The following is a 26,419-nucleotide window of genomic DNA, read 5'->3' as shown; positions in this document are numbered from 1 at the left end:
TGTGAGGGTTTAGAAAAAGGGACATTGAATTCAGTCAGTATGGTAGATAAGACTCAATGAACAATCTTGTCACAAACCAAGGAAAGCATCTGAAAAAATATTTTAAGTCTTTTGAAATGATCTGTCAAGAAAACGGAATCATCAGACACCAAAACCAAAGTGTAAGTAACAGAGGTCAATAAGCCCTCAAGGTGGCCCCACCCTGGAGGTTTCTACCAAACCTCAGGGAACTTGCGATGGATTTTGAGAGCACTGGGAGCACAGGAGGCTAAGCTAGTGCCTGCCCAGGTTGAGAGAAGTCTAACAGGAAAAAGCATTCTCCTTCACCCACATAAAGTGGAAACCCAGTGTAATGCCAAATTTGAGGTAAACCTGTTCTGCAGATGGGGCCTGTGACTAAACCTGTCTCAACCGTGGTTGCTGGCTGGGGCAAGTGTGGAATCTCCAGTAAAAATGTTTAACTTCATCCTGATTTGTCTCCAATTTCACAGAAAAAATTCAATTTGAAAATGTATCTATTTTCAAACATTTTCAGATGGTCTCGGGATGGCTTTTAAGGACATGGTAGAAGTAAATTCATTTCCCATCTGGGAAAACTCATTCAGCCTAAGGCTTCAACAAAGTTGGACACAGTTCCAAGGGAGAGCTCACTGTTGCAAAAGACAAACTAAAACGTTTAGTTTTAGACAAAGTTCCAAGGGAGAGCTCACTATGGCAAAAAACTAAAAACAACAACAACAACAAAAAAAAACGCAACATGTGAAAGGAAACAAAAAAACAGATTTCAAAAATGTGCATTATCAGAAAATAGAATATAACACATTTATATATATAAATAAGTTAAAAATTAGAAAACATGAGTACAAAACAAGTAACTATTTAAAAAATGAATAGATTTGAGGAAGAACCAACTTGAACTTCTAGGAATGAAAGATATAGGATAGTAATTGAAAATAAAAACTCAATGGACAAATTAGGCAACAGATTAAGTGAAGAAAATGGTGAACGGGTGAATAAATCTGAAGAGATTATCTAGAATGCAGTACACACAAAGATGAAAAATATGAAAACTAGGGTTAGCAACATGGAAAAAGAGAATGGGGAAGAGGAAATCTTTGAAGAAATAAAGGCTAAGAATTTTCCGGAACTGATTTTTTTAAAAAGCATGAGTCTTAAGCAAAACAAAAGGAAGTCCCACCTAAACACATCATACTGAAAGGCAAACAAAAGAAAAAGTGAAGATGTTAAAAACAAGGAAAAAGAATTCCTTTAAAAAGCTGAAATTAGGTTCTTGAAAACTGGAAAACCAAGGAATAGTATTTTCAAAGAACGGAGAGACAATAACACTCAACCTAGAATTTAACATAAAACTGAGGTATACCTAGAAAAACTATCTTTTAAGAATGAGAATAAAGATAATTCCAGACAATGAAACTAAGAATTCACTACAACAGATCCTCCTGAGAAATACAGCATGCTGTGATACAGAGTGTTTCTGTATCATGAATTAGCTCATATGCAATGGTAAATAGGAGGACTGTGTTAGAGTGTATGGAATTTGCAGTTTTGTGTATAATTTTTCCTGGCCCATTAATATTTTGTATCGTCAAGCAATAGCAAGTGAAGGCAAAGTGAACTGGGGGAGAAAAAGACCAAATATATGCTTTCTTACAATTAAAGATAAAGCCTTCCCTGCATGAGGACCTTTTAAACGATGAAACCTCTGTGGAAGTGCTGACTTTTCATGCAATTAGTAGCTGGTTTAGGGGCTTCAAGGACTCAAACATTCTACAACATTAAGTTATCTAATAGAACACATGTGGATGAAGTGGCTGAGAGTATAAGCTGAGGTAAAGAAGCTGCCTAGGCTTTTCCTTTTGTTGAAATTTATTGTATTGAGGCAGAGGGCTAAAATATGGATCAGATTTCGATGGAACTGCTCTGCTTAAAGAAAATACCCTCAAGAATTTCCATCACAGACCGCCTGTGTCAGACACAAATGTCAGTATGTAGATTCATCTGTGCTAAGACTCTTATTAGGATTGTTTTGGTTTTTCTTAGTGCTTTGGTCACCAGTTTTGAGTGGTCTGCCCCAACTCTCTTTTTCCCATAAACTTTTCAATTTTTATTGCACAGTTTTGTAAAACACAAGTTTTCAAACAAGGAAACATTTCTTTTCTTTTTTTTTTTTTTTTTTTTTTTTTGAGGCAGGCTATCGCCGTGTGATGCAGGCTGGAGTGCTGTGGTGCAGTCGTAGCTCACTGTATCCTCAAACTGGGCTCGAGGGATCCTCTTGCCTCAGCTTCCCAAGTAGCTGAGATTACAGATGCCCACCACCGTACCCAGCTAATTTTTATACTTTAGTAGAGACGAGGTCTCACTATGTTGCTCAGGCTGGTTTTGAACTTGGGGCTCGAGGAATCCTCCTGCCTTGACCTCCTAAAGTGATGGGACAGGCGTAAACCACCATGCCTGGCCTATTTCACATTCTTATAGAAATTCTTTTCCTAAAGGAAATACTTTAGGCAGCAGGATAATTGTCCCAGATGAAAAATTTGAGGCTAGATGAGGTGGTTCACACCAGTAATCCCAGCACTTTGGGAGGCTGAGACAGGAGGATCACTTGAGCTCAAGACTTCAAGACCAGCCTGGGTAAAATGATGAAACCCTGTCTCCACTAAAAAAATTTTAAGAAATTAGCCAGGCATGGTGGCACACACCTGTAGTCCCAACTATGTGAGAGGTTGAGGCAGGAGGATCGCTTGAGCCTGGGAGGTTGAGGCTGTAGTGAGCCATGATTGTACCACTGCACTCCAGCCTGGGCTACAGTGGGAGACCCTGCTTCAAAACAAAAAAAAAAAAAGAAAAGTTTGAGATGCCATAATGAATGATGATTTCAGAAAAGGTACCTTTGTAGGTAATTCTAAACAAATATTGACTATAAAAAAAGAAACAATAATGTCTAATTCAAGATAGAACTAAATAATATATATATTTTTAAATTATAGAGAAAAAAGTGAATGGTGAAAAAAGTCAAAATAATGATTCCTTCTGGCAGTATAAAGGGAGATGGATGGGGAGGGGCACATAGGCAGATTCAAAAGTACTGTTAATATGCGATTTCTTAAGATGTTGGCAGTTACCCAGTTGTTCATCTTACTGATACTCTACAGATTAAACATGATTATAAATATTTGCATTTTCATTAGTATTTATTTTTACAAATTATTTTAGATTTTGTCAAAACCTCCATGTGACAACTTATTGATAGTAACTAGTATTCCTGGTTTATTTCAGTTACCATCATTGTTCTTCTGTGGGCTGTAGTTTGGTCAATTACTGGCAGTGAATGTCTTCCTGGAGGAAACCTATTTGGAATTATAATCCTATTCTACTGTGCCATCATTGGAGGTAAACTTTTGGGACTTATTAAGTTACCTACATTGCCTCCACTGCCTTCTCTTCTTGGTAAGTGCTAAATGTTTCCTGTTTTCTCCAGAGTAAACCGTATTTTAAAAATAATAGTTTGGAAAGCTTTGGGAAATAAAGTAATAAAATATTTCTGTATTTGCCATGCTGGAGCCAAAAGCCAATTGTTAAATTTTGAGGAGTCCTGTGATCCAGTTGTTAAACATGGCAGTTTAAAAAATTAAATTATCGTGGCCCAGGTGCTGTGGCTCACACCTGTAATCCCAGCACTTTGGGAGGCCAAGGTAGGCAGATTGCTTGAGCTTTGGAGTTTGAGACCAGCCAGGGCAAACATGGTGAAACCCTGTCTCTACAAAAAAATACAAAAATGAGCTGGGCATGGTGACGTGCACCTGTAGTCCCAGCTACTCAGGAGGCTGAGGTGGGAGGATTGATTGAACCCAGGAGGTCGAGGCTGCCATGATTGCACCATTACACTCCAATCTGGGCAACAGAAAGAGACCTTGTCTCAAATAAATAAATAAATAAATTATATATATATATGTGTGTGTGTCTGTGTCTTTGTGTGTATATATATATCTGTATATATATACACACTTAAAATTAAATAACTGACATTAAAAACAAGCATTCAGTGCTCAACCCTGAAGACTTCCTAATGTTTTACTCTATTTCCCCTCACCTATGCTCTTGAGATTATGGAAATACTACATAATGGTGTGCCACTGCCACCTCTTCCCAATCCACTTTCAGTGACATCATGTTGTAGCTTAAAATCGGCCATGGTAGAAGTATCTGTAACAACAACAACAAAAAAAAAAAAAATCAGGAAATGCTACAAATCAAGGTTTGTCAAAGTATAAGTCACTTATGTCATTGACAGAGTGAAGTTCTGACATGTATTTTTATTGTTTCATTTTCATCTTATTCATTAATATAAGCAAAAATATCAACTAACATTCACGGTGACACTGCACTTGCTCATTCATGATATGTGACTTCTTTGCTGAATCAGATAGTATGCAACCATTTATTTGTAGTCTGATTCTGTCAAATCTTGGTAGAACTGCAGCCATACTTTGTTATGGACACAGAATTTTGACAAACAGCAGTGAAAACATTCTGTGAGAATAAATTGGCTATATAGAATTTACAGTGAAGATGGCTGTATATTTGTAAAGTGTGTGCTGCACATCCTTTATATCAGTAAAATTTAATAATGTATGTGCCTATATAAAATGCATACTTTTTTGGCAAGCCACTTGTTAAGCATTTATCAGCACACCAGAGGGTATATTTAACATATAATATTGGCCGAGCATGATGGCTTATGCCTGTAATCCCAGCACTTTGGGAGGCCAAAGCGGGCAGATCACCTGAGGTCAGGAGTTCAATACCAGCCTAGCCAACATGGTGAAACTCCATCTCTATTAAAATTTTAAAAAATTAGCTTGGCGTGGTGGCGGGTGCCTGTAACCTCAGCTACTTGGGAGGCTGAGGCAGGAGAATCACTTAAACCTGGGAGGTGGAGGTTGCAGTGAGCCGAGATCGTGCCACTACACTCTAGCCTGGGTGACAAGAGTGAGACTCCATCTCAAAAAATATAAAAATGAAATAAAATACCATGATTCTTAAAGACATAGCTGAAAATACTCTTCCAGCAGCAATGAGAACTGCCCAAACAAGACACATACACAAATTAGTCTTAAAACTAGATGTGATACCTTTAATGTGTCTTCAAAGAATTCTGCATTATAAAATTTGTTTACCACAGAGGCATTTTGTGTTCATTTCTAACAGATTTATTAATCACCCAGTTTTAGTAAAAAACAACCTACCTTTCATACTTGCATATATATTTGCACACATTTCCTGAACAGTTTTTTTTTTTTTTTTCTGTTAGCTGTATGAGTAAGAACAATCAGGATTCACTAACATACACCAAAGTTATCTGCTTTTGAACTTGTGGTCAGTAGGTAAAGTTAAATATAAAAAGAAGTAGAATTATTTATCTCTTACTATGCCCCATTTCTCAATGTATTTCTAATTTTAGGTAAAACTAAAGGTATTCCACTTAATTCATATTATTTCTCATAGGTGCTTTTTGTTCTCTAATGTTATTAATTGAATTATTGTTAAAATGAATTGTTTCTAAATATGCCTATATGCTAGGATAAAGGGTTGGCAGACTACTTCTCTTTATAAATTAAGATTAATTGGAGCCCACTCACATATATTTGTTTGCATATTGTCTATGTCTGCTTCGCATTATACTGGCAGAGTTGTGAAGTTCTAACAGAGACTTTATGGCCCACAGAGCCTAAGATATTCATTGGCCCTTTACAGAACATTTTTGCTGACCCTTGTATCAAAATTAGTGACTCTCAAACTTCACTGTACAGAGGATGACCTTGGAATTTGTTAAAATACAAATTCTAATTAAGTAGGTCTTCATGGCCTGAGATTCTGCATTTCTAAGCTCTAAGATCACATTTTATGTAGCAAGATCATTCATTCTAGAACTTGGCTGCTCATAAGAATCTCTCGTTCGTTGTTTTGTTCTGTTTTGTTTTTGAGGCAGGGTCTCATTTGCCCAGGGTGGAGCGCAGTTGCACAATCATGGCTCACTGCATCCTCAACCTCCTGGGCCCAAACAATCTTCCTGCCTCAGCCTGCCCGGTAGCTGGGACTACAGGCACATGCCCCTACACCCTTTTGGTTTTTGTAGAGATGGGGTCTCACTTTGTTGCTCAGCAGGTCTTGAACTCCTGGGCTCAAGCAATTCTCGTATCTTGGCCTCCTAAAGTGCTGGGATTACAGGTGTGAGCCACCATGCCAGGCCAGGAATCACCTGTCTTTAAAAAGCTGACGCTTTGAGAGGTCGAGGCAGGTGGATCATAAGGTCAGGAGATCAAGACTATCCTGCCCAACATGGTGAAACCCCGTCTCTACTAAAAATACAAAAAATTAGCCAGGCATGGTGGGCATACACCTGTAGCCCCAGCTACTCAAGGGGCTGAGGCAGGAGAATCGCTTGAACCCAGAAGGCGGAGGTTGCAGTGAGCTGAAATTGTGCCACTGCACTCCAGCCTGGCGACAGAGCGAGACTCCTTCTCAAAAAATAAAAATATAAAAATAATAAATTAAAGCTGATGCCTAGATCTTACCCCAGAGATTCTGAATTAATTGAAATGGAATATGGTATGGCCTGGACATCAGAAGTTTTAAAAAGCCCTCCAGATGATTCTAATATGCAACCTATGTTGAAGACTGTTGTTCTAGACACATGAAAATGCCCATTACACCCATTTGTCTTTTTTTCACTCCATGCCTAGTGCAAAAACAAAATATACCATGTTGCAAAAAGATGGAAAGTATTGGGATTTGTGATAAAATGAAATCTCCTAAGGTAACTGAAATCATTCTCAAAAATTACATACATATTTCAACATTCTTTTTTATAGTTGTATACTTGCATAGAGGAAGAAAGTTTACTGCTTCTTATTATATTAAGGCCAGTATCCAAAATTGAAGCATTATCTGAATCCATAAAGGAAACTTATTAAGACAAAATATATGTGATGGTTGCCTGTTATATTTTTAAGAGTTTAACTGAAGTGATTGCCAGGGAGGCGAGTATGAGTGAGCATTTTTGATTCCTGAAATGAATTTGAAAATGGCTTCCCTTTAGAAGAGAAGGCAAATCATTATTGAAAACATTTCCATAACACAAATTATAAAAAAATAAACTTGGGAGTAGATGAAATGAGATTAGCCATATGTTGATAATTTTCATAATACAAAATTTTAAGAGAACAACACTCTTATATCCAGGAAGACGTTCTTTCCTACATGATCAAGGGAGGCCCTAGAGGCACGAGTGGGGACACGTGCCAAATCAAAATCAGGTGGTCACATTACATCCACCAAACCACTAGCAAAGGAAACAAGTGTCCCAGGGAAGCTGTTCTCACGTTCATTTCGGGAATGAAAAGTGCTCTCAGGCCAAGAGAGAGCAGTGGCTCATACCTGTAATCCCAGCATCTTGGGAGTCTAAGGTGGGTGAATTGCTTGAGCCCAGGAGTTTGAGACCAACCTAGGCAACATGTCAAGACCCTGTCTCAAAAAAAAAAAAAAATGCCCCCTCATATCCCCCAAAACAAAAAACCTCTTAATGTAGTTTTGAGTTCTTCTTAGGACACTCCATTTTATTTCAGGTCATTGAATGCCATAATTAATTTAGGAGTGGTTTAGACACATATTTTAAATTTCATTAAAGAGCTATTGTCATGATAATGGAATGTAAGCATTAGTGCAGCATTTTTGGCTGGTAAATCATCAATATGTATAAAAATTATATACACTTATACCATAGGGCCTAACATTTCCACTGCTAGGGATTATAATATGAATATAGTTAATGCAAACCTACAAATATATAAGCTCCATATGGACAAGGACCACATTAGTCTAGCTCAGGGGTCCCCAAGCCCCGGGGCCATGGCAGGAGTTGAGCAACCATTACTGCCTGAGCTCTGCCTCCTGTCAGATCAGCAGCGACATTAGATTCTCATAGGAGCATGAGTTCTATTGGGAACTGCACATGCAAGGAATCTAGGTTGTGTGCTCCTTATGAGAATCTAATTAATGCCTGATGATCTGAGGTGGGAAGCTTCATCCCGAAACCATTCCCCCTGCCATCCATGAAAAAACCGTCTTCCACGACACCGGTCCCTGGTGCCAAAAAGGCTGGGGACTGCTGGTCTAGCTCACCTCTTTGTTACTAGGATCTCATACAGGGCTAGCATGTAGCAGGCACTTAAATACTTGACATATGAATTGTGCTCATTTCAGCACTGTTTATAATGAGAAACCTGAAAAATTTCTTAAAATCTATTATTAGTGGTCCAAAAATTATGGAACTTCCAAACATTGAGATACTATTCCAGCTATTAAAAGGGAATAAAGCAAATATATATGTGCTTCAGTGGGAAAATGTCCAGGATATATTATTAAATGGGAAAAAACCCAAGCCGTACAGCAGTGTATCAGTGTCCTATTTGTGTCTAGCACAAAAGAGCTTATACACACAGAAATATGCTTGAATAGGTACAGAAACTTTCTGGAAGGGCACAGAAGATCCTCAACAGTGAAAACCGTTCAGGAATGAAGATGGAAAGTTGCAGCTGGGGTACAATATATACTTGTCACTTTACATTTTTGTCAGCAATGTCTTAATTTTACCATGTGCATATATAACTCATCATTACTTCTTCCAAAAGCCAAGCCTGTTGATACTGTTGCCCAATAAACATTCCAGAAAGACCATCACCACAGCATTCAGAACTTAGAGCCTTTCCCGTAGATAAATGGCAGTGATGAGAGACACCTGGAGTGATGCTTTCATGTGCAGCAGGTTGTCTCTCTTCTCCCATCTTGCATCACAAAATATCCTAACTTCAGTAAATTTATTTAGTTGTTTGAAGTATGGTGCTTATAGGGACGAGGTGAGAAGAGGGCACTGCTGGAGAAGCATGGAGGGAAGAGGCTCACAGTCTCTCACAGAAACCTTTCCCTTTGTGTAGGCATGTGATATCAATGAAGGCAGAATTCCCTCACTCACTACCCAGCTTCGTCAGTTACACTCAACTTCTTGCAGTTTCCAGAATGAGTCACTTTTTCTTTACCTTTGAATAAACTACTGTCTTTTCCAGAAACTTCTCAACTCCCCCAGCCATTTCTACATCCTCTTTCCCCTTCTCTAAATCCCCCTTCCTGCCTCAGCTCATGTAACATCCCCCTCATGCTTTCATAAAATTGGTATTGTCCATTTGTCTTGTTCCCTAGAGGTTGAAAACTTGTTGAAAAGTAGTTCATTATTATATGCGTGATGCATACTCTAGCGTCTAAACTACTGAAGGCATTCAGTAGAGTTGAATGACTGAGTGAAAGAAGAGTCACAGGCTGACATGACAGGGCAATGTTCATTTCATCATAATTGACATCTAAAACCTTCGCAAAGTAGATTATGTGTCTCTTATGAAATTATCTAATCTGAAGGTAAAATAGAATCCATATAGGTATTTATTGATATTTCAAGTAATCTGACATAGCAAATAATTTCAGGGACTGTTTGCTGTTTGCACGCAAAGGACTGACTGAGCTGGCATTGTGTTAAAACATTTTATATGTAGAATTTGATCATACTCTCTATCCAAATGCTGCGTCTTGTCTCCCTTTTAAGTTCAGTTATTTTAGGAATATTAATTATTATAAATTATCTTTTTATGTGCACATTATTTTCTTAGCTGCTTTAATTATACTAATTTTTTAATTAAAAGCTTAATTTCTTCCAAGTTAAACGAAAAGTTTAACTTCACTTCTTCTAAGCATGAGTGAAGTGGTTCCTGGGATTATATAGTAGTCTCTATAAAATTAAAGTTAACTAAAAATATTTTCTGTATTTGAAAACTAACTAGACATGTTTGATTTCTTCATTCAAGGCATGCTGCTTGCAGGGTTTCTCATCAGAAATATCCCAGTCGTCAACGATAATGTACAGATCAAGCACAAGTGGTCTTCCTCTTTGAGAAGCATAGCCCTGTCTATCATCCTGGTTCGTGCTGGCCTTGGTCTGGATTCAAAGGTATGATGTGTAAATTTCTCATTAATAGGACTTTTGTTTCTTCAATACTTCAAGTATCTAATAGAATCGCTAAGCATTAGGAAATGGGTGTGGACACTTTGCATGACATTCTTGAGAATAGAATAGAATTTATTTCATGGAGGATTGTTTTGCAAGTAGGACCTTGTGCTTTGCAATAACTCAAAAGATGGTCTCATTTTCTTCCTTTTTTTTTTTGAGACGGAATCTCGCTCCGTCACCCAGGCTGGAGTACAGTGGCTTAATCTCAGCTCACTGCAACCTCCGCCTCCCAGGTTCAAGTGATTCTGCTGCCTCAGCCTCCCAAACAGGTGGGATTGCGGACATGCACTACCACATCTGGCTAATTTTTGTATTTTTAGTAGAGACGGGGTTTTGCCACGTTGGCCAGGCTGGTCTCGAACTCCTGACCTCAGGTGATCCGCCTGCCTCCACCTCCCAAAATGCTGGGATTACAGGCATGAGCCACTGCGCCTGGCTGATCTCATTCTCTTTCTTGGGGAAAGGTAGAGTCTGTCTATGGGGCCAGCACCAAGAATAACGGCCCCACTTTTCTCTGACATAGATATAGACCATGGTTATAAATAATGCTCATAGTGGAGAAAATAACATATTTTTGGTTTGCGAAGCCCTATGCAAGTGTTCAGGGCTAACTATACTAGCTCAGGAAACTGCCTAATATATAGAATGAGTCTCAAGTATGCCTTTCTAATGCTTCTTTTTCATGTATGTTTTTTAGTACAGAAATGAATTTTCTTGGGGTATTAGGCTCTTCACTTTAGTCTCATTCTGGAACCACAGATTATAAATAAAAATAATGTGAAATTAGCTAGAGATTATGAACACAGATGCTGAAAGCAGCCTGCCTGGGTTCAAACCTGACCCCATCACTCACCAGTTTCATGATCTTGGGCGGATGACTTTAGCCTGTGTCTTTTCAGATGAGGACATCTAAAAAAATGGGGATAATAGTATTACCTATCTTAAAAGGTTGCAGTGAGGACTAAATAAGCTGTCTGTAAACACTTGGAGTACTAAAATGTTTGTTAAATACAACTCATTACTTTGAAAACTCATGATGACCCAGACATTGCCCATATACTGAAGAGAAAGCGTTGAAGGTCATCTTCTCCGCACATCTTCAGAGGATTATATTAGCATGTCTGCTTTTCTGTTTCAGGCCCTGAAGAAGTTAAAGGGCGTTTGTGTAAGACTGTCCATGGGTCCCTGTATTGTGGAGGCGTGTACATCTGCTCTTCTGGCCCATTACCTGCTGGGTTTACCATGGCAATGGGGATTTATACTGGGGTAATGATTGTTTCTTTGTCATGGAAAATATGTAGGGACATTTAGGGCTTTCTCTGATTCCATACAAGAGAATGCATAATAGAATTTTCTTATAGATATCAGAAAATGCAACATAGATGTTACAGCATAATCTAAATATTCTAACTTCAGAATTTTCCACAGGTAACCTAATCAGTTCACAACAGGCTTTACTCTTGCACTCTAGAGACATAGGTTAAAATGTTATAAGCATGACATATTTGCTTGATAATTGATTAAGGCAAATTAAAACTAGGCAAAAGAACACTAAGAGTTCTGCACCTAAGGAGGGGCCAGAAGTTTATATGTTAGTAGGCGCTAACTCGTATAGTTAGCTCCTACTAATCAAACTGTTGAAGAAATCGTGGTCTTTTGCCTACACCTGATTCAATGCCTGTTAAAAGAGATACCAGATTCCACCTAAAGTCTGCACAAAGGATAAAAAACACAGCAGCAGTGATCAACAGCTACTATTGTTTTCCTCCTGTCATCAGACTATTATGACTTGACAGTTCTGCTGTCTCTTCCTTCCACTGTCAGTTCTTCCAACGGTTAAGAGCCACACAAAGTAAATAAATAAGAAAGGACTTAGTAAGAATTTAGTGCTAATAAGTAGGCAAGAAGTAAGAAATTCTCCTCATGGTTAAGACTCTGGAACTCTCCTCTCTGGATTCAAATCCCAGCCTTGTGATTTTCCAGTGTGTGATCTTTAACAAGTATTTAATCTCTCTGTGCCTCAGTTTCCTCAATTATAAAATTAAAATAGATTGCATCTATCTTATAGGGTTGTTGTGAGGATTAAATTAGCCAATACGTGTAAAGTCCTCAAAATGTTATTTGGTACATAGTAAGTACTGTAAAATGCTTTCAGCTGTTACCACTGCTGTGGTTACTGGTATCAATGTCACTGTCATATCGTTTTCTTCTAATATGTTGCCTTATTTGACATAGCAAGCCCTGATAGAAGGCCCAGCATCACTGGGTTCCAAATCAGAAAGTCCATGCATTGCTTTTCAAACCTCATAACATGAATTTTTTGTTTAAAAAAAGCCAGCATCCTGGGGCCTACCGTCATTAGGCCTTCTATACCACTAGTAAGTATATATTTTTAGGCAACCTATGTAGTCTGAAGCAGGTTGTCTATGGCTACATTTTAAAAAACAGTGTTCTGTAGAAGTTTTACACATACATGTTTTTCTGGATTCATGCTTCTCTGCCATTTGAAAGACTATAGTTGTCCAAAGTATAACCCATAAAAAAATGGAGGGTATTATAATTTCAAAATAGTAATAAGTAAGATGTTATCATAAATATTTAAAGTGCTGTCTGCCTAGTTTTGTTTTAGGTGCTGTATCTCCAGCTGTCGTGGTGCCTTCAATGCTCCTTCTGCAGGGAGGAGGCTATGGTGTTGAGAAGGGTGTCCCGACCTTGCTCATGGCAGCTGGCAGCTTTGATGACATTCTGGCCATCACTGGCTTCAACACATGCTTGGGCATAGCCTTTTCCACAGGTAACCTAATCAGTTCACAACAGGCTTTACTCTTGCACTCTAGAGACGTAGGTTAAAATGTTATAAGCATGACATATTTGCTTGATAATTGATTAAGGCAAATTAAAAATAGGCAAAAGAACACTAAGAGTTCTGCACCTAAGGAGGAGCCAGAAGCTAGCTATCTTTACTCTCTTCCTCCCTCTAGATAGAGACTGCTCAAGTAGCATGCAGTAGGTACAGTACCGGGGGCAGGGGCGGGGTGGGGGGAGGGGTACAAGGTAGAAAGATTTAAAGAACAGTTTCTGCTTGAAGTGATCCAGGAACGTTCAGGCTTCACACAAAAGATGTGTGGAGACTTCACACAAAAGATGAGTAGGTTTTTCGAGGAGCACAAATGACAGAGAGCAGTCCAAGTGAAAGGAACAGCATGCCTTTAAAATAAGTACAATTTCTCTTCTCTCCTCTTCAGCTTTTTATGGTAATAACAGCAATGATTTTAACGGATGTCCTATTAATATTTAGTAAGTGTCTGAAATTGAGGCATTTTGTTTCAAGTATAATAAAAGAGGAACTTAAGTTATTTTTTCTCCCACTGTTGTTCAGCACCTATATTAAACTGATGTGAACGGATACTACACTTGATCTTAGCCAAAAGGCCAAAAGCAGTTCAACACTTATTATCCTGTGGTACAGCACAAATTTAAGTTCATTTCTTAATCTTATGTTCAAAAATTGGGAAATTAAATTTGCAACATTATATGATTGACAAAGTATAATTGTAATCTAAGTTTAGCTTCAGAGTCTGTAGTGGGAACACATCTTCTTGGCAGGTTATACATTCTTGTTATCTCCCTATAGTTATCTTCCCATTCTATGATTGTGTATGATTTATGCCTGTTACCTAGAATCCCACCCTTTCTCATTGCTCCGGAGCCTGCCTTCCATTCATTCCCTGGTAAATTGATTTTCTCAAAACATTGTTTTCATTACATTTCTTTCTTGTTCAAGAACCCTTGAGGATGCTCTGTTACCTATTAAGTCAAACTCATACTCCTATTTTTAATGCTACTACACATATCCAAATTTATGTTCTTACCGCTTTCCTGGTATACACCTTTAAAACAATTTTTCTCAGCCTTAGCATCACACTAGAATTACCTGGGCGGTTTTTAAAAATACTCTTATGTAGGTCCTATCTTAGACCAATTAAATCAGAACCTTTGGGAGTGGAAACCAGTGCAGCTTGGATTAGGAACCACAGCTTTAGAGCAACAGAGTTTGCATTAGAATCATGGTGGTGGGAGGAGAAAGGACAGAGGCAGTCAGGTTTTCATAAGCTACAGCTCAAAGAACCTTCCTAGTTGACTCTGCTGTGTTTCCTCTCCCCGCCCCCGCCCCCCCCACCCCACCCCACCAACTAAGTGTGGTCCTTAGACCTTTTGGATCTGAGCCCTGCCAGACTTACTGAATCAGATTTTTAGGGGTGGGGCCCAAGATATTTTTTTTAACACCTCAATATACCAGAGACTAAAGCTAATTAGCTACTTTCTACACATTCATAGTAAATTATTACCACAATAGCTTAAGCATAATGCTACTATCACAGCTAGATGCTTTTAACAGTCATAGCATTACCTGGTAGAAAGCTATCCTTACTTCAGAGGTAATTTTATTTAGATAAGAAGCATGATTGCCATAATAACAAGAGACCACAGAAACTAGTTAGTACATTTTTTCTTAGGACAGTCTGTGAAGAAGAGCTTAATGTGTGGAGAAGCTTTAATATAGTTTTCTGCACAATGTGCTAACAAAAAAAATTTTTTAATTGAAGTTTCCTAAATCCTATATGCTATGGGGGAAAATGTAGGTTCTACTTACATGTTTAAGAATATGGAAAGCAGAAACTGTCTTTAAAAGTTTTCTTCTTTGTAATTAGATGCTTTATGTTGATGATTGTGGAATAAAACTTGTATTTGTTGGATTTAGAGCTCTTAAGTTTTTTTAAATGTATTTTTCAGGCTCCACTGTCTTTAACGTCCTCAGAGGAGTTTTGGAGGTGGTAATTGGTGTGGCAACTGGATCTGTTCTTGGATTTTTCATTCAGTACTTTCCAAGCCGTGACCAGGTGAAAAAATAATATGTGGGAAAGTTGTGCTCTTAAATATCATTGGGAAAACATTCTAGAACACTTCCTTCAAAGACAGATGTGAAGGGCATGTTTGTGCAAGTGGTCCCTCATTTTAAAATTGCTTAGTGCCATCCATGAGATTTATGAAGTGGGCTCAATACGGAAGATTTTAATGCAGTCCTGTAATGGGTTTCTATTTTATATTCTGTACATTTCAAATTTCACTGTAAAACAAATATCAGTTCCAAAGTAATAGGATATGCAAGTTTTTTAAATGTTCATAATACTCAACTAAACCCAGATGTGTAGTAGCTTTTTTGTACCCTTTTTTAGTATCAAAATACCTTAGATTCTAGCCAGGCCTGGTAGTCCCAGCTATTCAGGAGGCTGAGGCAAAAGGATCCCTCTGGGAGTTTGAGTCCAGTCTGGCAACATAGCAAGAGTCCATATCTAATACATACATGCATACACACATACATAAATCAGTCAGTCATCATCTAGTGCCACTTTGTTCAGTACAGTAGCCACTAGCTACACGTGACTGTAGCAGATACAGAACATTTCCATCATCACTAAACATTCTGTTGGAAAGCACTGCTCTAGTACAACCCACAAAATAGTTCATAAAGAGATTTCTATTACTATGACCATTTTTCTGATAAGGAAATTGAGGCTTAGGCAGGATAAGTGACTTGAACAAAGTCACATAGCTAGAAAGCAGTGGAACTGGGAATGAACTCAGGTAATTCACCTTCAGAGCTTGCATGCCTTTGCCAAGTCAAGCACTTTTAAAGACCTACTTTCTAAAGTTATCAAGAAGTTTAAAAGCCTGGAAAGGGAAAAGGAAAGGGAAAAAGGTACACAATTCTTAGACTTTAAAACAACAGCAACAAAAACTACTGTCAGTCTAGAACCTCTTAAAGCTTCCTGGTTTTCAAAGATTTAGAAAGAAAAACCAAGGGGGCATCAAATTTAAAACAGTAAACATAGAACCTGAATATAATAGAGATATATATTTAACCTTCACACAAATCCTATGATGTAAATGCTTTCTGGAAACAAAGCTTGGAGAGGTTAAGTAATGTGACCACTACATACGCCAACAATGTATAAAAGATATAAGTTTAACCTTGGTCTGTCCAGCTCCAAAGCTCATGTACTTTTTTTCCTGCTACTTCATTAAGTCCTGTTAAATTCTGCATTGATAACTGCAGAGGAAAAGAATTGGTGTTCCTGAAAGAAGAGTTCACCTTTGCAGTGTGCTAACTCTGCTTTTGTTGAAGAAAAGAAAGTAAATGTTATGTAGTGCACTTGTTTTGTCTATTTATATAGACATTTTAATTTTTATTTTCTTTCTAAATCCTAGATATGGAAAAAAAATCAATCGTTAAAAATCAGGGATTTGAAATAATGGAGCAAATAAATTTTTTTCTCCTAAAGGACAAACTTGTGTGTAAGAGAACATTCCTTGTGCTGGGGTTGTCTGTGCTAGCTGTGTTCAGCAGTGTGCATTTTGGTTTCCCTGGATCAGGAGGACTGTGCACGTTGGTCATGGCTTTCCTTGCAGGCATGGGATGGACCAGCGAAAAGGTGAATTTAATTTTTTCTGCTGATGACTCTTTTCTAATGAGATTAAGTTTGCTTTCCAGATACTTTCTTAGTATCAAATTAATAAAACATTTCATTATAAAAGCTGTATTATATGCATATGCAAATGTACACCCAATGTTCATCTTTTTTTTCTCCTTACACATCAATCTATAACTTGATGCCTTTACTTAAAATATATCACGGTCATACTACCGTAATGCTTTCCTTATTCTTTGTAATGGCTACAGAGTATTGCATTTTATAGATATTTACGTTGTTTCTAGTTTTCTGCCAAGATAAACAGTGCTTCAATAATATATCCTTACATACCATATTTCATAAACTCTGAGTCTGTCAATTGTAAAAAACACAATTATTTCATATGCCATCAAGAAAGAAAAAAATTAGTGCCAATTAAACTATAACATAACATTCTAATTTCAGAAATGTTAAAATATAAAAATATGTGTCTTAAAATCAACAAAATATAGTATATATTTTAGTTTATACAATAAATTTCTAGAAATAAGATTGCTCTAGGAAAGAGGACTCACGTTTATTCTTTTGATAATGTCAATTTGACCTTTTAAAAGACTGCACCAATTTATATTTTTACCAATATTATGTGAGAGGATCTGTTTTTCTGATCTGAGTATAAGTCTTTGAGATATTTGCTGATATGAATTAAAAATATATCTCGTGATTATTCTGATTTTCGTTTCTTTATGGGCAATGCTAATCATGTTTTCATATAATTACTACCCAGTTTGTTCAAAAGCCTTTGCCATTTTTATAAGGTTGCTTTGGTTTTTCATACTGATTTTCAAGATTAAGAATGTTCATTTCGTTTATATGTATTATGGAAATTCACTGATTGTCATTTATTTATTTTAATTTCAGATGCATTTTTGTAGATTTCAACCTGATAGGATCGTATGCTATTCTGCTTAACAAAGATGTTGGTGACCTAAAATAAATGCAGCTGTATCATTTTGAGATAATCTTATAAAGCCTGAAGACAGCTGTTCAAAATAATTAAACTTAAATAATTAAAATAATGCCATATGAAAAATATGGAAACGTTATAAATTTTGAAATGAGATATATAATCATAACTCAATTAAGTGGATCTCTGTGGGGATCTTCCACAGATAACATTCATTTTGGGTAAATAACATTCATTCTCATAACAGTGTAACAGAAATGCTTTCTGTCACCACCTCTTTAAAAATCTTTGCAAATTGAAAGCAACTCATTATATTATACTGTCATGGGTAAAAAGATAAAAAGGAATTAATAAATTTTTATTGCTACTTTGTATGGCTCTGTATGAGGCACTAAGTGGATGTGGTCATTTATTTTCACAAAAATACCTTTGAAAAAGTATTATGATTTCTACTTTATAGAAGCTATAAAGTAGAAAGACTTAAATAATATGTCCAAGGTCACAAAATTAGAAAATGGCACTGAGATTTAGGCTCAGATTTATTTGACTCCAAGGTGACTTATACTATGCTGTAGTACAACTGTAGCATTATTGTGCATGACACAATTTTATATTTTGACATCTGTTTGAGTAACACATGTGTATTAAAACATAATTCTAAACTTTTACAGTTTAAAATTTGGTTTCTAAATTCATAAAAGGATAAAAAGAATAAACAATTAGAAGGAGCAATATCATTGAAACAGAGCATAAAAAAGTAGTTTTAGCAACAGGGAAATCAAGGAGAGACTGATACCTCCAGCAAGTGGGCACTGGATAAGAGCACAGAAAGAAAAAGGAGGGAAAGGGAAACTTTAATCACTTCCAATTACACTGTATTCAGAGAAACCGTATGTGGTTATCTAGAAATGATTCTTATAAACCAAACCATTGTTTACATTTCCTGTAGCCCTGCTACATAGAAGGTCAATGTAACCCCACAACCAGAAAGATAACTATTAACATTTTTTAAAATATTTACCTCTAGTAACTCTCCTATGTGAATCTCTTTATCTACACACATGGATGCACCATAGTTGTTTTTTTTTTTTCCAGCCCATTCCTTTATATATAGTTATAAGGTTATTTCCAATCTCTGCTACTTTAAATTGTGCTGAAATGATCAGAAATTGATCACTTCCTTAAGGAATATTCCTAACAGTAAAATTTGGGGGTCAAATAATATGAACATTTTGAGATTTTTGACACATATTACCAAACTGCTTTCTAGAGTTCTATCCATTTACTTTTCTTCCAGTAAAATATGAAGTACCTGGCTCATTACAACTTCACTTTAGAATAGTTTTCTCAAACTTTAGCAGAATTACCTAGAAGGATTGTTAAATTAGAGTTCTGGGCCCTACTGCAAATTTCTGATTTTAGACCGTGGTGGAGCTTGAGAATTTGTACTTCTAATTAATTTCCAGATGAGACTGATGCTGCCAGTCTAGGGACTACACTCTGAACCACTGGCTTAAAATATTATTCCTTTTAGGCCAGGCGCGGTGGCTCAAGCCTGTAATCCCAGCACTTTGGGGGGCTGAGACAGGCGGATCTTGAGGTCAGGAGATCAAGACCATCCTGGCTAACACGGTGACACCCGGTCTCTACTAAAAAATACAAAAAAAACCAGCCAGGGGAAGTGGCGGGCTCCTGTAGTCCCAGCTACTTGGGAGGCTGAGGCACGAGAATGGCGTGAACCTGGGAGGGGGAGCTTGCAGTGAGCCGAGATCCGGCCACTGCACTCCAGCCTGGGGGACAGAGCGTGACTCCGTCTCAAAAGAAAAAAAAAATTATTCCTTTTCATCTTTAGCCACGCTAATAGGTAAAAAGTTGCATCTTGTTTATTTTGTGTTTCTTTAACAGTGAAATTGAACAGTTTTTCACATATTTAGCCACTTGTATTTTTTTTCTTTTTCTTTGATAGGTCTTTTGTTCATTATCTTCCAAAGCATAATGTGTGTTGATTATCCATCTGTAAGATACACCCCCAATACACACATCTATATAAGTGATGACACAGTCTTCATTACTCTGGGCTTATCTTTTTACACCCCCAATACACACATCTATATAAGTGATGACACAGTCTTCATTACTCTGGGCTTATCTTTTATACAAAGCATATTCAATAACTCCATTTTCTTTATAGGCAAATTCATTTTAGTTTTGACGTTATGAAAAACCCACAAGAAGATACGTTGTAACTTTTCTGTGTTTTTCTGTGTTTTGCAATATATAAGCCCATGTCTGATATTCAACTAAAGTGTTATAATCAAAATATAAATTGTGGCCTTTGTCTGCACTTTAGAAATAAAAAAGAATTTGAAAAAAAAAAAAAAAAAGAATTTGATACAGAAATCTTTTTAGTCCTTCTACTTTCATTACTATTCTGAGTGTATGAAACATATTCGAGGGCTTCTGTTAAATGATTAGTCCTAGCAACAAAAGTCTAAGTAATCTTTGTACCTTTTTATATTGTTCACTTTTAACACTTACATATTTTACATTTTAATGTAGTCAGATCTATCAGTCTCTTATAATAGTTTTAATTTTTTTTGAAGAGCTCTTTGTTAGTGAAATATATGTTATTTATTCTTAACAATAATCTTGAAAGGTAAATATTACAGCAACTTTTAAAATCAGGATACCAAGGCTTACAAATACTAAGTATATTGTGAAGGTCAAAAATATTTGACCAGAGGACAAAAAGTAAGTGGCAGAGCCAGGATAAGAATATACCATTTGAGGCTGGATGCGGTGGCTCACACCTGTAATCCCAGCACTTGGGGAGACTAAGGCCGGCGGATCATGAGATCAGGAACTCGAGACCAGCTTGGCCAACATGGTGAAACCCCATCTCTACTAAAAATACAAAAAATTAGCCGGGCATGGTGGTACGCGCCTGTAGTCCCAGCTACTCAGGTGACTGAGGCAGGGAATTGCTTGAACCTGGCAGGCGGAGGTTACAGTGAGCCGAGATCGTGCCATTACACTCCAGCGTGGGTAACAGACCAAGCCTCCATCTCAAAAAAAAAAAAAAAGAAAAAAGAAAAAAAAGAATACACCATTTGAATATATCAAAATGGTTCCTCAAAGAAAGGAAGGAAAAGTAATGTTTATTGACTCTGTCATGTGGCAGGCACTCTCCATATCTTTTCTAATTTAGTACTCAGGAAAGTTCTTATTCCTGTAGGAACCAAACCAAAGTCCTAAGTTTGGATTCCTTTTCTTACCTTATTCTAAAGGATAGCATAGGGCCAAGAGCTCCGACTCCTCAGGCCAATCTCAACTCTACAGCTTTTACTAGGTGTGTCTGACCATGTACAAGTTATCTAACTTCCCAGTGATGATGACAAACAACTTCACTGACTGGAACATTAGGTAAAATAACCTATACAAAGCACTAAGAAAAGTGCTTAATCATAGAATACATTCAGTAAATAATAACTCTTATTATTTTTATAGTTACCTCCAGAACAGCATGATATCATACTAAGAGCATAAGATTTAAAATATGGAGATTGGGACGCCAATCCCAGTTCTACGACTTTCTAGCTGTATAATCCCAAGCAAGTCATTTGCCTTCTCAAATAGTTTTCTCAACTCTAAAGTGAATACAATAATCATCTAAAAAATTGCTGTAACTATTATGTGATAAAATGAAAATGACACACTTGTCAATTCTACAGTGCTGTAGCAATATTGTTGACAAAGAAGGTTGATATGACAAACTGCTGAATATATTAATAGTAAGTCCTCATTTTAGCACTGTCAATAGGTTCTGAGAAGCTGCAACTTGAAGTGAAAGGACAAATAACAAAACCAATTTTACCATAGGCCAATTGATATAAACAAGAGCTAAGTTCCTAAGGCATATTTCTGGTCACAAAAACATCACCAAACTTCTGAATAAAAAGCAAAACACTGTGAATATTAAACATTGAAATAATTGTGATCTACACATACATTTCAGAAAGGTTAATAAAAACAAGTAAGATAATAGGCCTGAGCCTATCCCAGAGGCTCAGGGCACAAGGCAGGCACCAACCCTACACAGGATGCCGTCCCATCACAGGGTGCATTCACACACACCCACACTCATTCAGATAGGGACCCTGTAGACACATGAGTTCACCTAATGAGAACATCTTTGGGATTTAGGAGGAAACCAAATTACAGAAAATGCTTTCAGATATGGGGAGAATATGAAGAATTGATTTTTTTTTCTCATTATTGGAGAGAAACAATGTTGAAAGAAATGACATTATTTGAGGACCTGGTATATATATTGCAGATCCTTAAATTGTGTAATTATAAGCATTGAAATGTCATCCAAAAATATAGCTTCTTTTTAGTTATGAGAAAATCTGTTCTATGTAAATTCTTAGACAGTATAACAGGTACTGCTCAATTGCCCTCCAAAAAAGCATTATCAATTTGCTGTCCTGTCAAGTGGTGAGTTTCCTTACAAAGTCAATGAATACTTTTCACTATTAAAACATTTTAGTATTTTTCCAACGTGGTGTTCCCCCTTGAAAAAAAAAAAGGCATATCAATTTAATTTGTGTTTCATAATTACTCAGTTTTAGTGTCTTAGATTTTGTGACTATTTGTAGCTCTTCTTCTGTGAATTAGTTGTGCATATGTTTTGCCCATTTTTCTTTTTTTCTTTTTCTTTTCGGCTTTTATTTTAGTTTCAAGGGGTACATGTGCAAGTTTGTTACATGGATAAATGGTGTGTTGCAAGGGCTTGGAGTACAGACAATTTTGTCACCCAGGCAATCAGCATACTATTTGATAGGTACTTTTTCAATCCTCACCCTCCTGCCACCCTCCACTTTAAAAGAGGCCCTAGTGTTTATCAGGCCCTTCTTTGTGTCCCTGTGGACTCATTGTTTAGCTCCCACATATAAGTGATAACTGTGATATTTGATTTTCTGTTCCTGCATTAATTAGCTTAGGATTATGGCCTCCAGCTCCATTGATGTCACTGCAAAGGACATGATTTCATGGTTTTTTAATGACTGCATGGTATTCCATGGTATATATGTACATAGTGTATATGAGTCCTTGCCACATTGCTTGTTCTTGTTGGCTTTGTGACATATCAGATGATTGTAAGGGTGCAGCTTTATTTCTGGGTTCTCTAGCCTGTTCTTTTGGTCCATGTGTCTGTCTTAGTACCAGTACCATTACTGTTTTAGTTACTGTAGCCTTGTAGTATAGTTTGCATTCAAGTAGTGTGATGCCTCCAGCTTTTTTCATTTTTTATATCTGCATAGTATTCCATGATGTATCTGTACCACATTTTATTTATCTATATACTGTTGATGGGCATGTAGGTTGATTCTATGTCTTTGCTATTGTGAATAGTGCTTTAATGAATATACACGTGCATGTGTCTTAATGGTAGGATGATTTCTGTTCCTTTGGGTATATAACCAATAATGGAATGGCTGTGTCAAATGGTAGTTCTGTTTATTTGAGAAATCTCCAGACTGCTTTCCACATTGGCTGAACTAATTTACATTCCCACTAGCAGTGTATCAGCATTCCCTTTTCTCCACAACCTCACCATCATCTGTTATTTTTTTACTTAATAATAGCCATTCTGTTGGTGGAAGTGTAAATTAATTCAACCATTGTGGAAGACAGTGTGGTGATTCCTCAAACACCCAAAGACAGAAATGCATTTGACTCAGCAATCTTATTACTGGGTATATACCCAAAGGAATATAAATCATTCTATTATAAACACACAAGCATGAGTATGTTCATTGCAACACTATTCACAATAGCAAAGACATGAAATCAACATAAATGCCCATTAATGATACATTGAATAAAGAAAATGTGGTATATATACCCCATCGAATACTCTGCAGCCATAAAAAAGATGATCATGTCCTTTTCAGGGACATAGATGGAGTGGGTGGCCATTATCCTTAGCAAACTAACATAGAAACAGAAAACCAAATACCACGTTTTCACTTATAAGTGGGAGCTAAATGATGAGAACACATGAACATGTAGAGGAGAGCAACACACACTGGGGCATATTGTAGGGTGGAGGGTGGGAGGGATAGGATCAGGAAAAATATAACTAATGGATACTAGGCTTAATACTGAAGTGATGAAATAATCTGTACAACAGATTCCCATGACACAAGTTTACCTATGTAACAAACCTGCACATGTGTCCCTGAATTTGAAATAAATTTTGCAAAAAATTGAAAAGTATCAAAAGATGTACAGTTATGTTTCCTTTGACATTTGGTCACCCAGTTTACTTCCACAAGCTCAGATATTGTGGTTAATTTTAAATATTAAAAAAAATAATAATAGCCATCCCGACTGATGAGAGATGGTGTCTCATTTCGGTTTTGATTTGCATTTCCCCAATGATTAGTGATGTTGAGCATTTTTATATGCTTGTTGGCTATATGTATGTTTCCTTTTGAGAAGTGTCTGTTCATGTGCTTTGCCCATTTTTTAATGGAGTTGTTTTTTGCTTGTTGATTTGTTTGAGTTTCTTAAAGATTCTGGACATTAGACCTTTGTCAGATGCATGGTTTGCAGATATTTTCTCCTGTTATAAAGGCTATCTGTTTACTCCATTGGTAGTATCTTCTGTTGTGCAGAGCTCTTTAGTTTAATAAGGTCCCACTTGTCAATTTTTGATTTTGTCACAATTGCTTTTGGAGTCTTCATCTTGAAGTCTTTGCCTGGGCCAGTGTCCAAAGTGGTATTTCCTGGATCTTCTAGGGGCTTTGTAGTTTTTGGATTTACACTTAAGTATTTCATTCATCTTAAATTGATTTTTGTATACGGTGTAAGGAAGGGGTCCATCATCAATCTTCTGCATATGGTTAGCCAGTTATCCCAGCACATTTTATTGAATAGGGGGTCCTTTACCAGTTGCTTGTTTTTGTCAGCTTTATCAAAGATCACATGGTTGTAGGTGTGCAGTTTTGTTTCTGGATTATCTAGCCTGTTCTATTGGTCTATGTGTCTGTTTTTGTACTAGTACCATCTGTTTTAGTTACTGTAGCCTTGTGGTATAGTTTGAAGTTGGGTAGTGTGATGTCCCTGGATTTGCTCTTTTTGCTTAGTATTGCTTTGGCTATTCGTGCTCTTTTTTGATTCCGAATGAATTTTAGAATTTTTTTTTTCTAATTCTGTGAAAAATGTCATTGGTAGTTTGATAGGAATATCACTGAATATGTAAATAGCCTTGGACAATATGGCCATTTTAACAATATTGATTCTTCCTATCCATGAGCATGGTATGTTTTTCCATTTGTGTCATCTCTGATTTCTTTCAGCCATGTTTTGTAATTCTCATTGCAGAGATTTTTTACCTCCCTGGTTAGCTGTATTCCTAGATATTTTGTTCTTCTTGTGGCGATTGTGAATGAGATCACGTTCTTGATTTGGCTCTCAGCTTGTACGTTATTGGTGTATACAAATACTAATTTTTGTGCATTGATTTTTTATCCTAAAACTTTGCTGAAGTTGTTTATAAGATCTAGAAGCCTCTGGTCAGAGACTATGAAGTTTTCTAGGTATAGCATCTCTATATTATTCTTGTTATAGTATTTCCGGGTATAGTATAATCTGTGAAGAGAAATAGTTTGACTTCCTCTCTTCCTAATTGGATGCCTTTTATTTCTTTCTCTTGCCTGATTGCTCCTGCTAGGACTTCCAGTACTCCAGTTAAATAGGAGTGGTGAAAGTGGGCATCCTTGTCTTATTCTGGTTCTCAAAAGGAATGCTTCCCCCTTTTGCCTATTCAGTATGATGATGATGTCTCTGGGTTCATTGCCCATTTTTCTATTACGGTCTATGTCTTTTTTTATTGATTGGCTAATGTTTCTTATTCTGTTATACATGGTACAGATATTTTCTTCTAGTTTGCACTTTTTTGGTTTATGGCTTCTTTCTCCACAACACATTTTAATTTTACTCTAGTCAGTTGTGTCACTGTTTTCCTAGAGTCTTTCGCATTATGTGTTACAAAGTTAGTTCTTGTATCAATTAGAGTCCCATGAGGAAAGAGAAATCACATAGTAACTGGAATAGGGAAAGTTGATTATTAACCAAACCAGGGATTCGAGTAACAAGATATTGGCTACTAAGATGTGAAGACATCCTTAAAGAATATAGGAATAGCTATGCCTATGGCTATAATAGATCATCCCCTTAAGCCTGTCCCCTCCTCATTCCTGCCTACAGGGCTGAGATCCAGACTTTGTCAGAGCCTAGAGAAGTCGCTGTGGTGCTGTGCTTGCAGAATTTGCTGAAAATCTACCTTCCCAATTTGCAGGAGATCCATCCCCTAGGGTGCATGGGGAGGTATCTTGATCAAGAGAATCTGCTATGAAACTGCCCCAGGAGTATGCTAGGGAACCTAATGGCCACTAGGTGCTGCTGGCTGCATGAACTGTAGGACCCTGATACTGGAAAAGCCACCTGGGATGCAGGAACCTAGAGCTAAAGCCACCAGTGCATGCTATAAGATCTTGCTAGGAAGAGCCATAGAAACCAGGAAGAAAAGCACCTTCAGCATGCAATATCTCTTTAGCACACTCTACTGACAAAGTTTAACATGGTGCTACTTGGCAAAGGAAAAATATTTTAAAGGCCCAGCTGCATATTCTGTGGAGCAACAGTGAAAGAGGAATTGGAGATAACGGGCAATAAAGTGATAAATTGCACTGATAATCACTTTAGTGAACCTGGATTTTACTCTTGTGCATGATTTGAGATAATCTTAAACAGTATTTTTTTGTACAGATAAAA

General features: G+C 37.0%; 1 protein-coding gene and 1 pseudogene across 8 annotated transcripts in view; one reads left to right on the top strand and one right to left on the bottom strand.

Moving 5' to 3' along the window:
- The window catches only part of SLC9B2 (solute carrier family 9 member B2), a 60,329-nt gene that overhangs the window by 20,952 nt on the left and 12,958 nt on the right, over window positions 1-26,419 (top strand). For all 8 annotated transcript variants that reach the window (XM_037990433.2, XM_007999410.3, XM_007999411.3 and 5 more), the window contains exons 4-9: window positions 3,298-3,468; window positions 9,933-10,075; window positions 11,274-11,401; window positions 12,754-12,929; window positions 14,930-15,036; window positions 16,480-16,629. In XM_037990433.2, the coding sequence (XP_037846361.1) occupies window positions 3,298-3,468; window positions 9,933-10,075; window positions 11,274-11,401; window positions 12,754-12,929; window positions 14,930-15,036; window positions 16,480-16,629 (875 nt within the window). The remainder of the gene's footprint in view (window positions 1-3,297; window positions 3,469-9,932; window positions 10,076-11,273; window positions 11,402-12,753; window positions 12,930-14,929; window positions 15,037-16,479; window positions 16,630-26,419) is intronic.
- On the bottom strand, window positions 13,455-13,578 carry LOC119624119 (U2 spliceosomal RNA; annotated as a pseudogene).

This window comes from Chlorocebus sabaeus, chromosome 7 (genome assembly GCF_047675955.1).
Source record: "Chlorocebus sabaeus isolate Y175 chromosome 7, mChlSab1.0.hap1, whole genome shotgun sequence".
Lineage (NCBI taxonomy): Eukaryota > Metazoa > Chordata > Mammalia > Primates > Cercopithecidae > Chlorocebus > Chlorocebus sabaeus.
The sequence above is the reverse complement of the archived record's forward strand: the minus strand, read 5'-3'. Positions and strand labels throughout refer to the sequence as shown.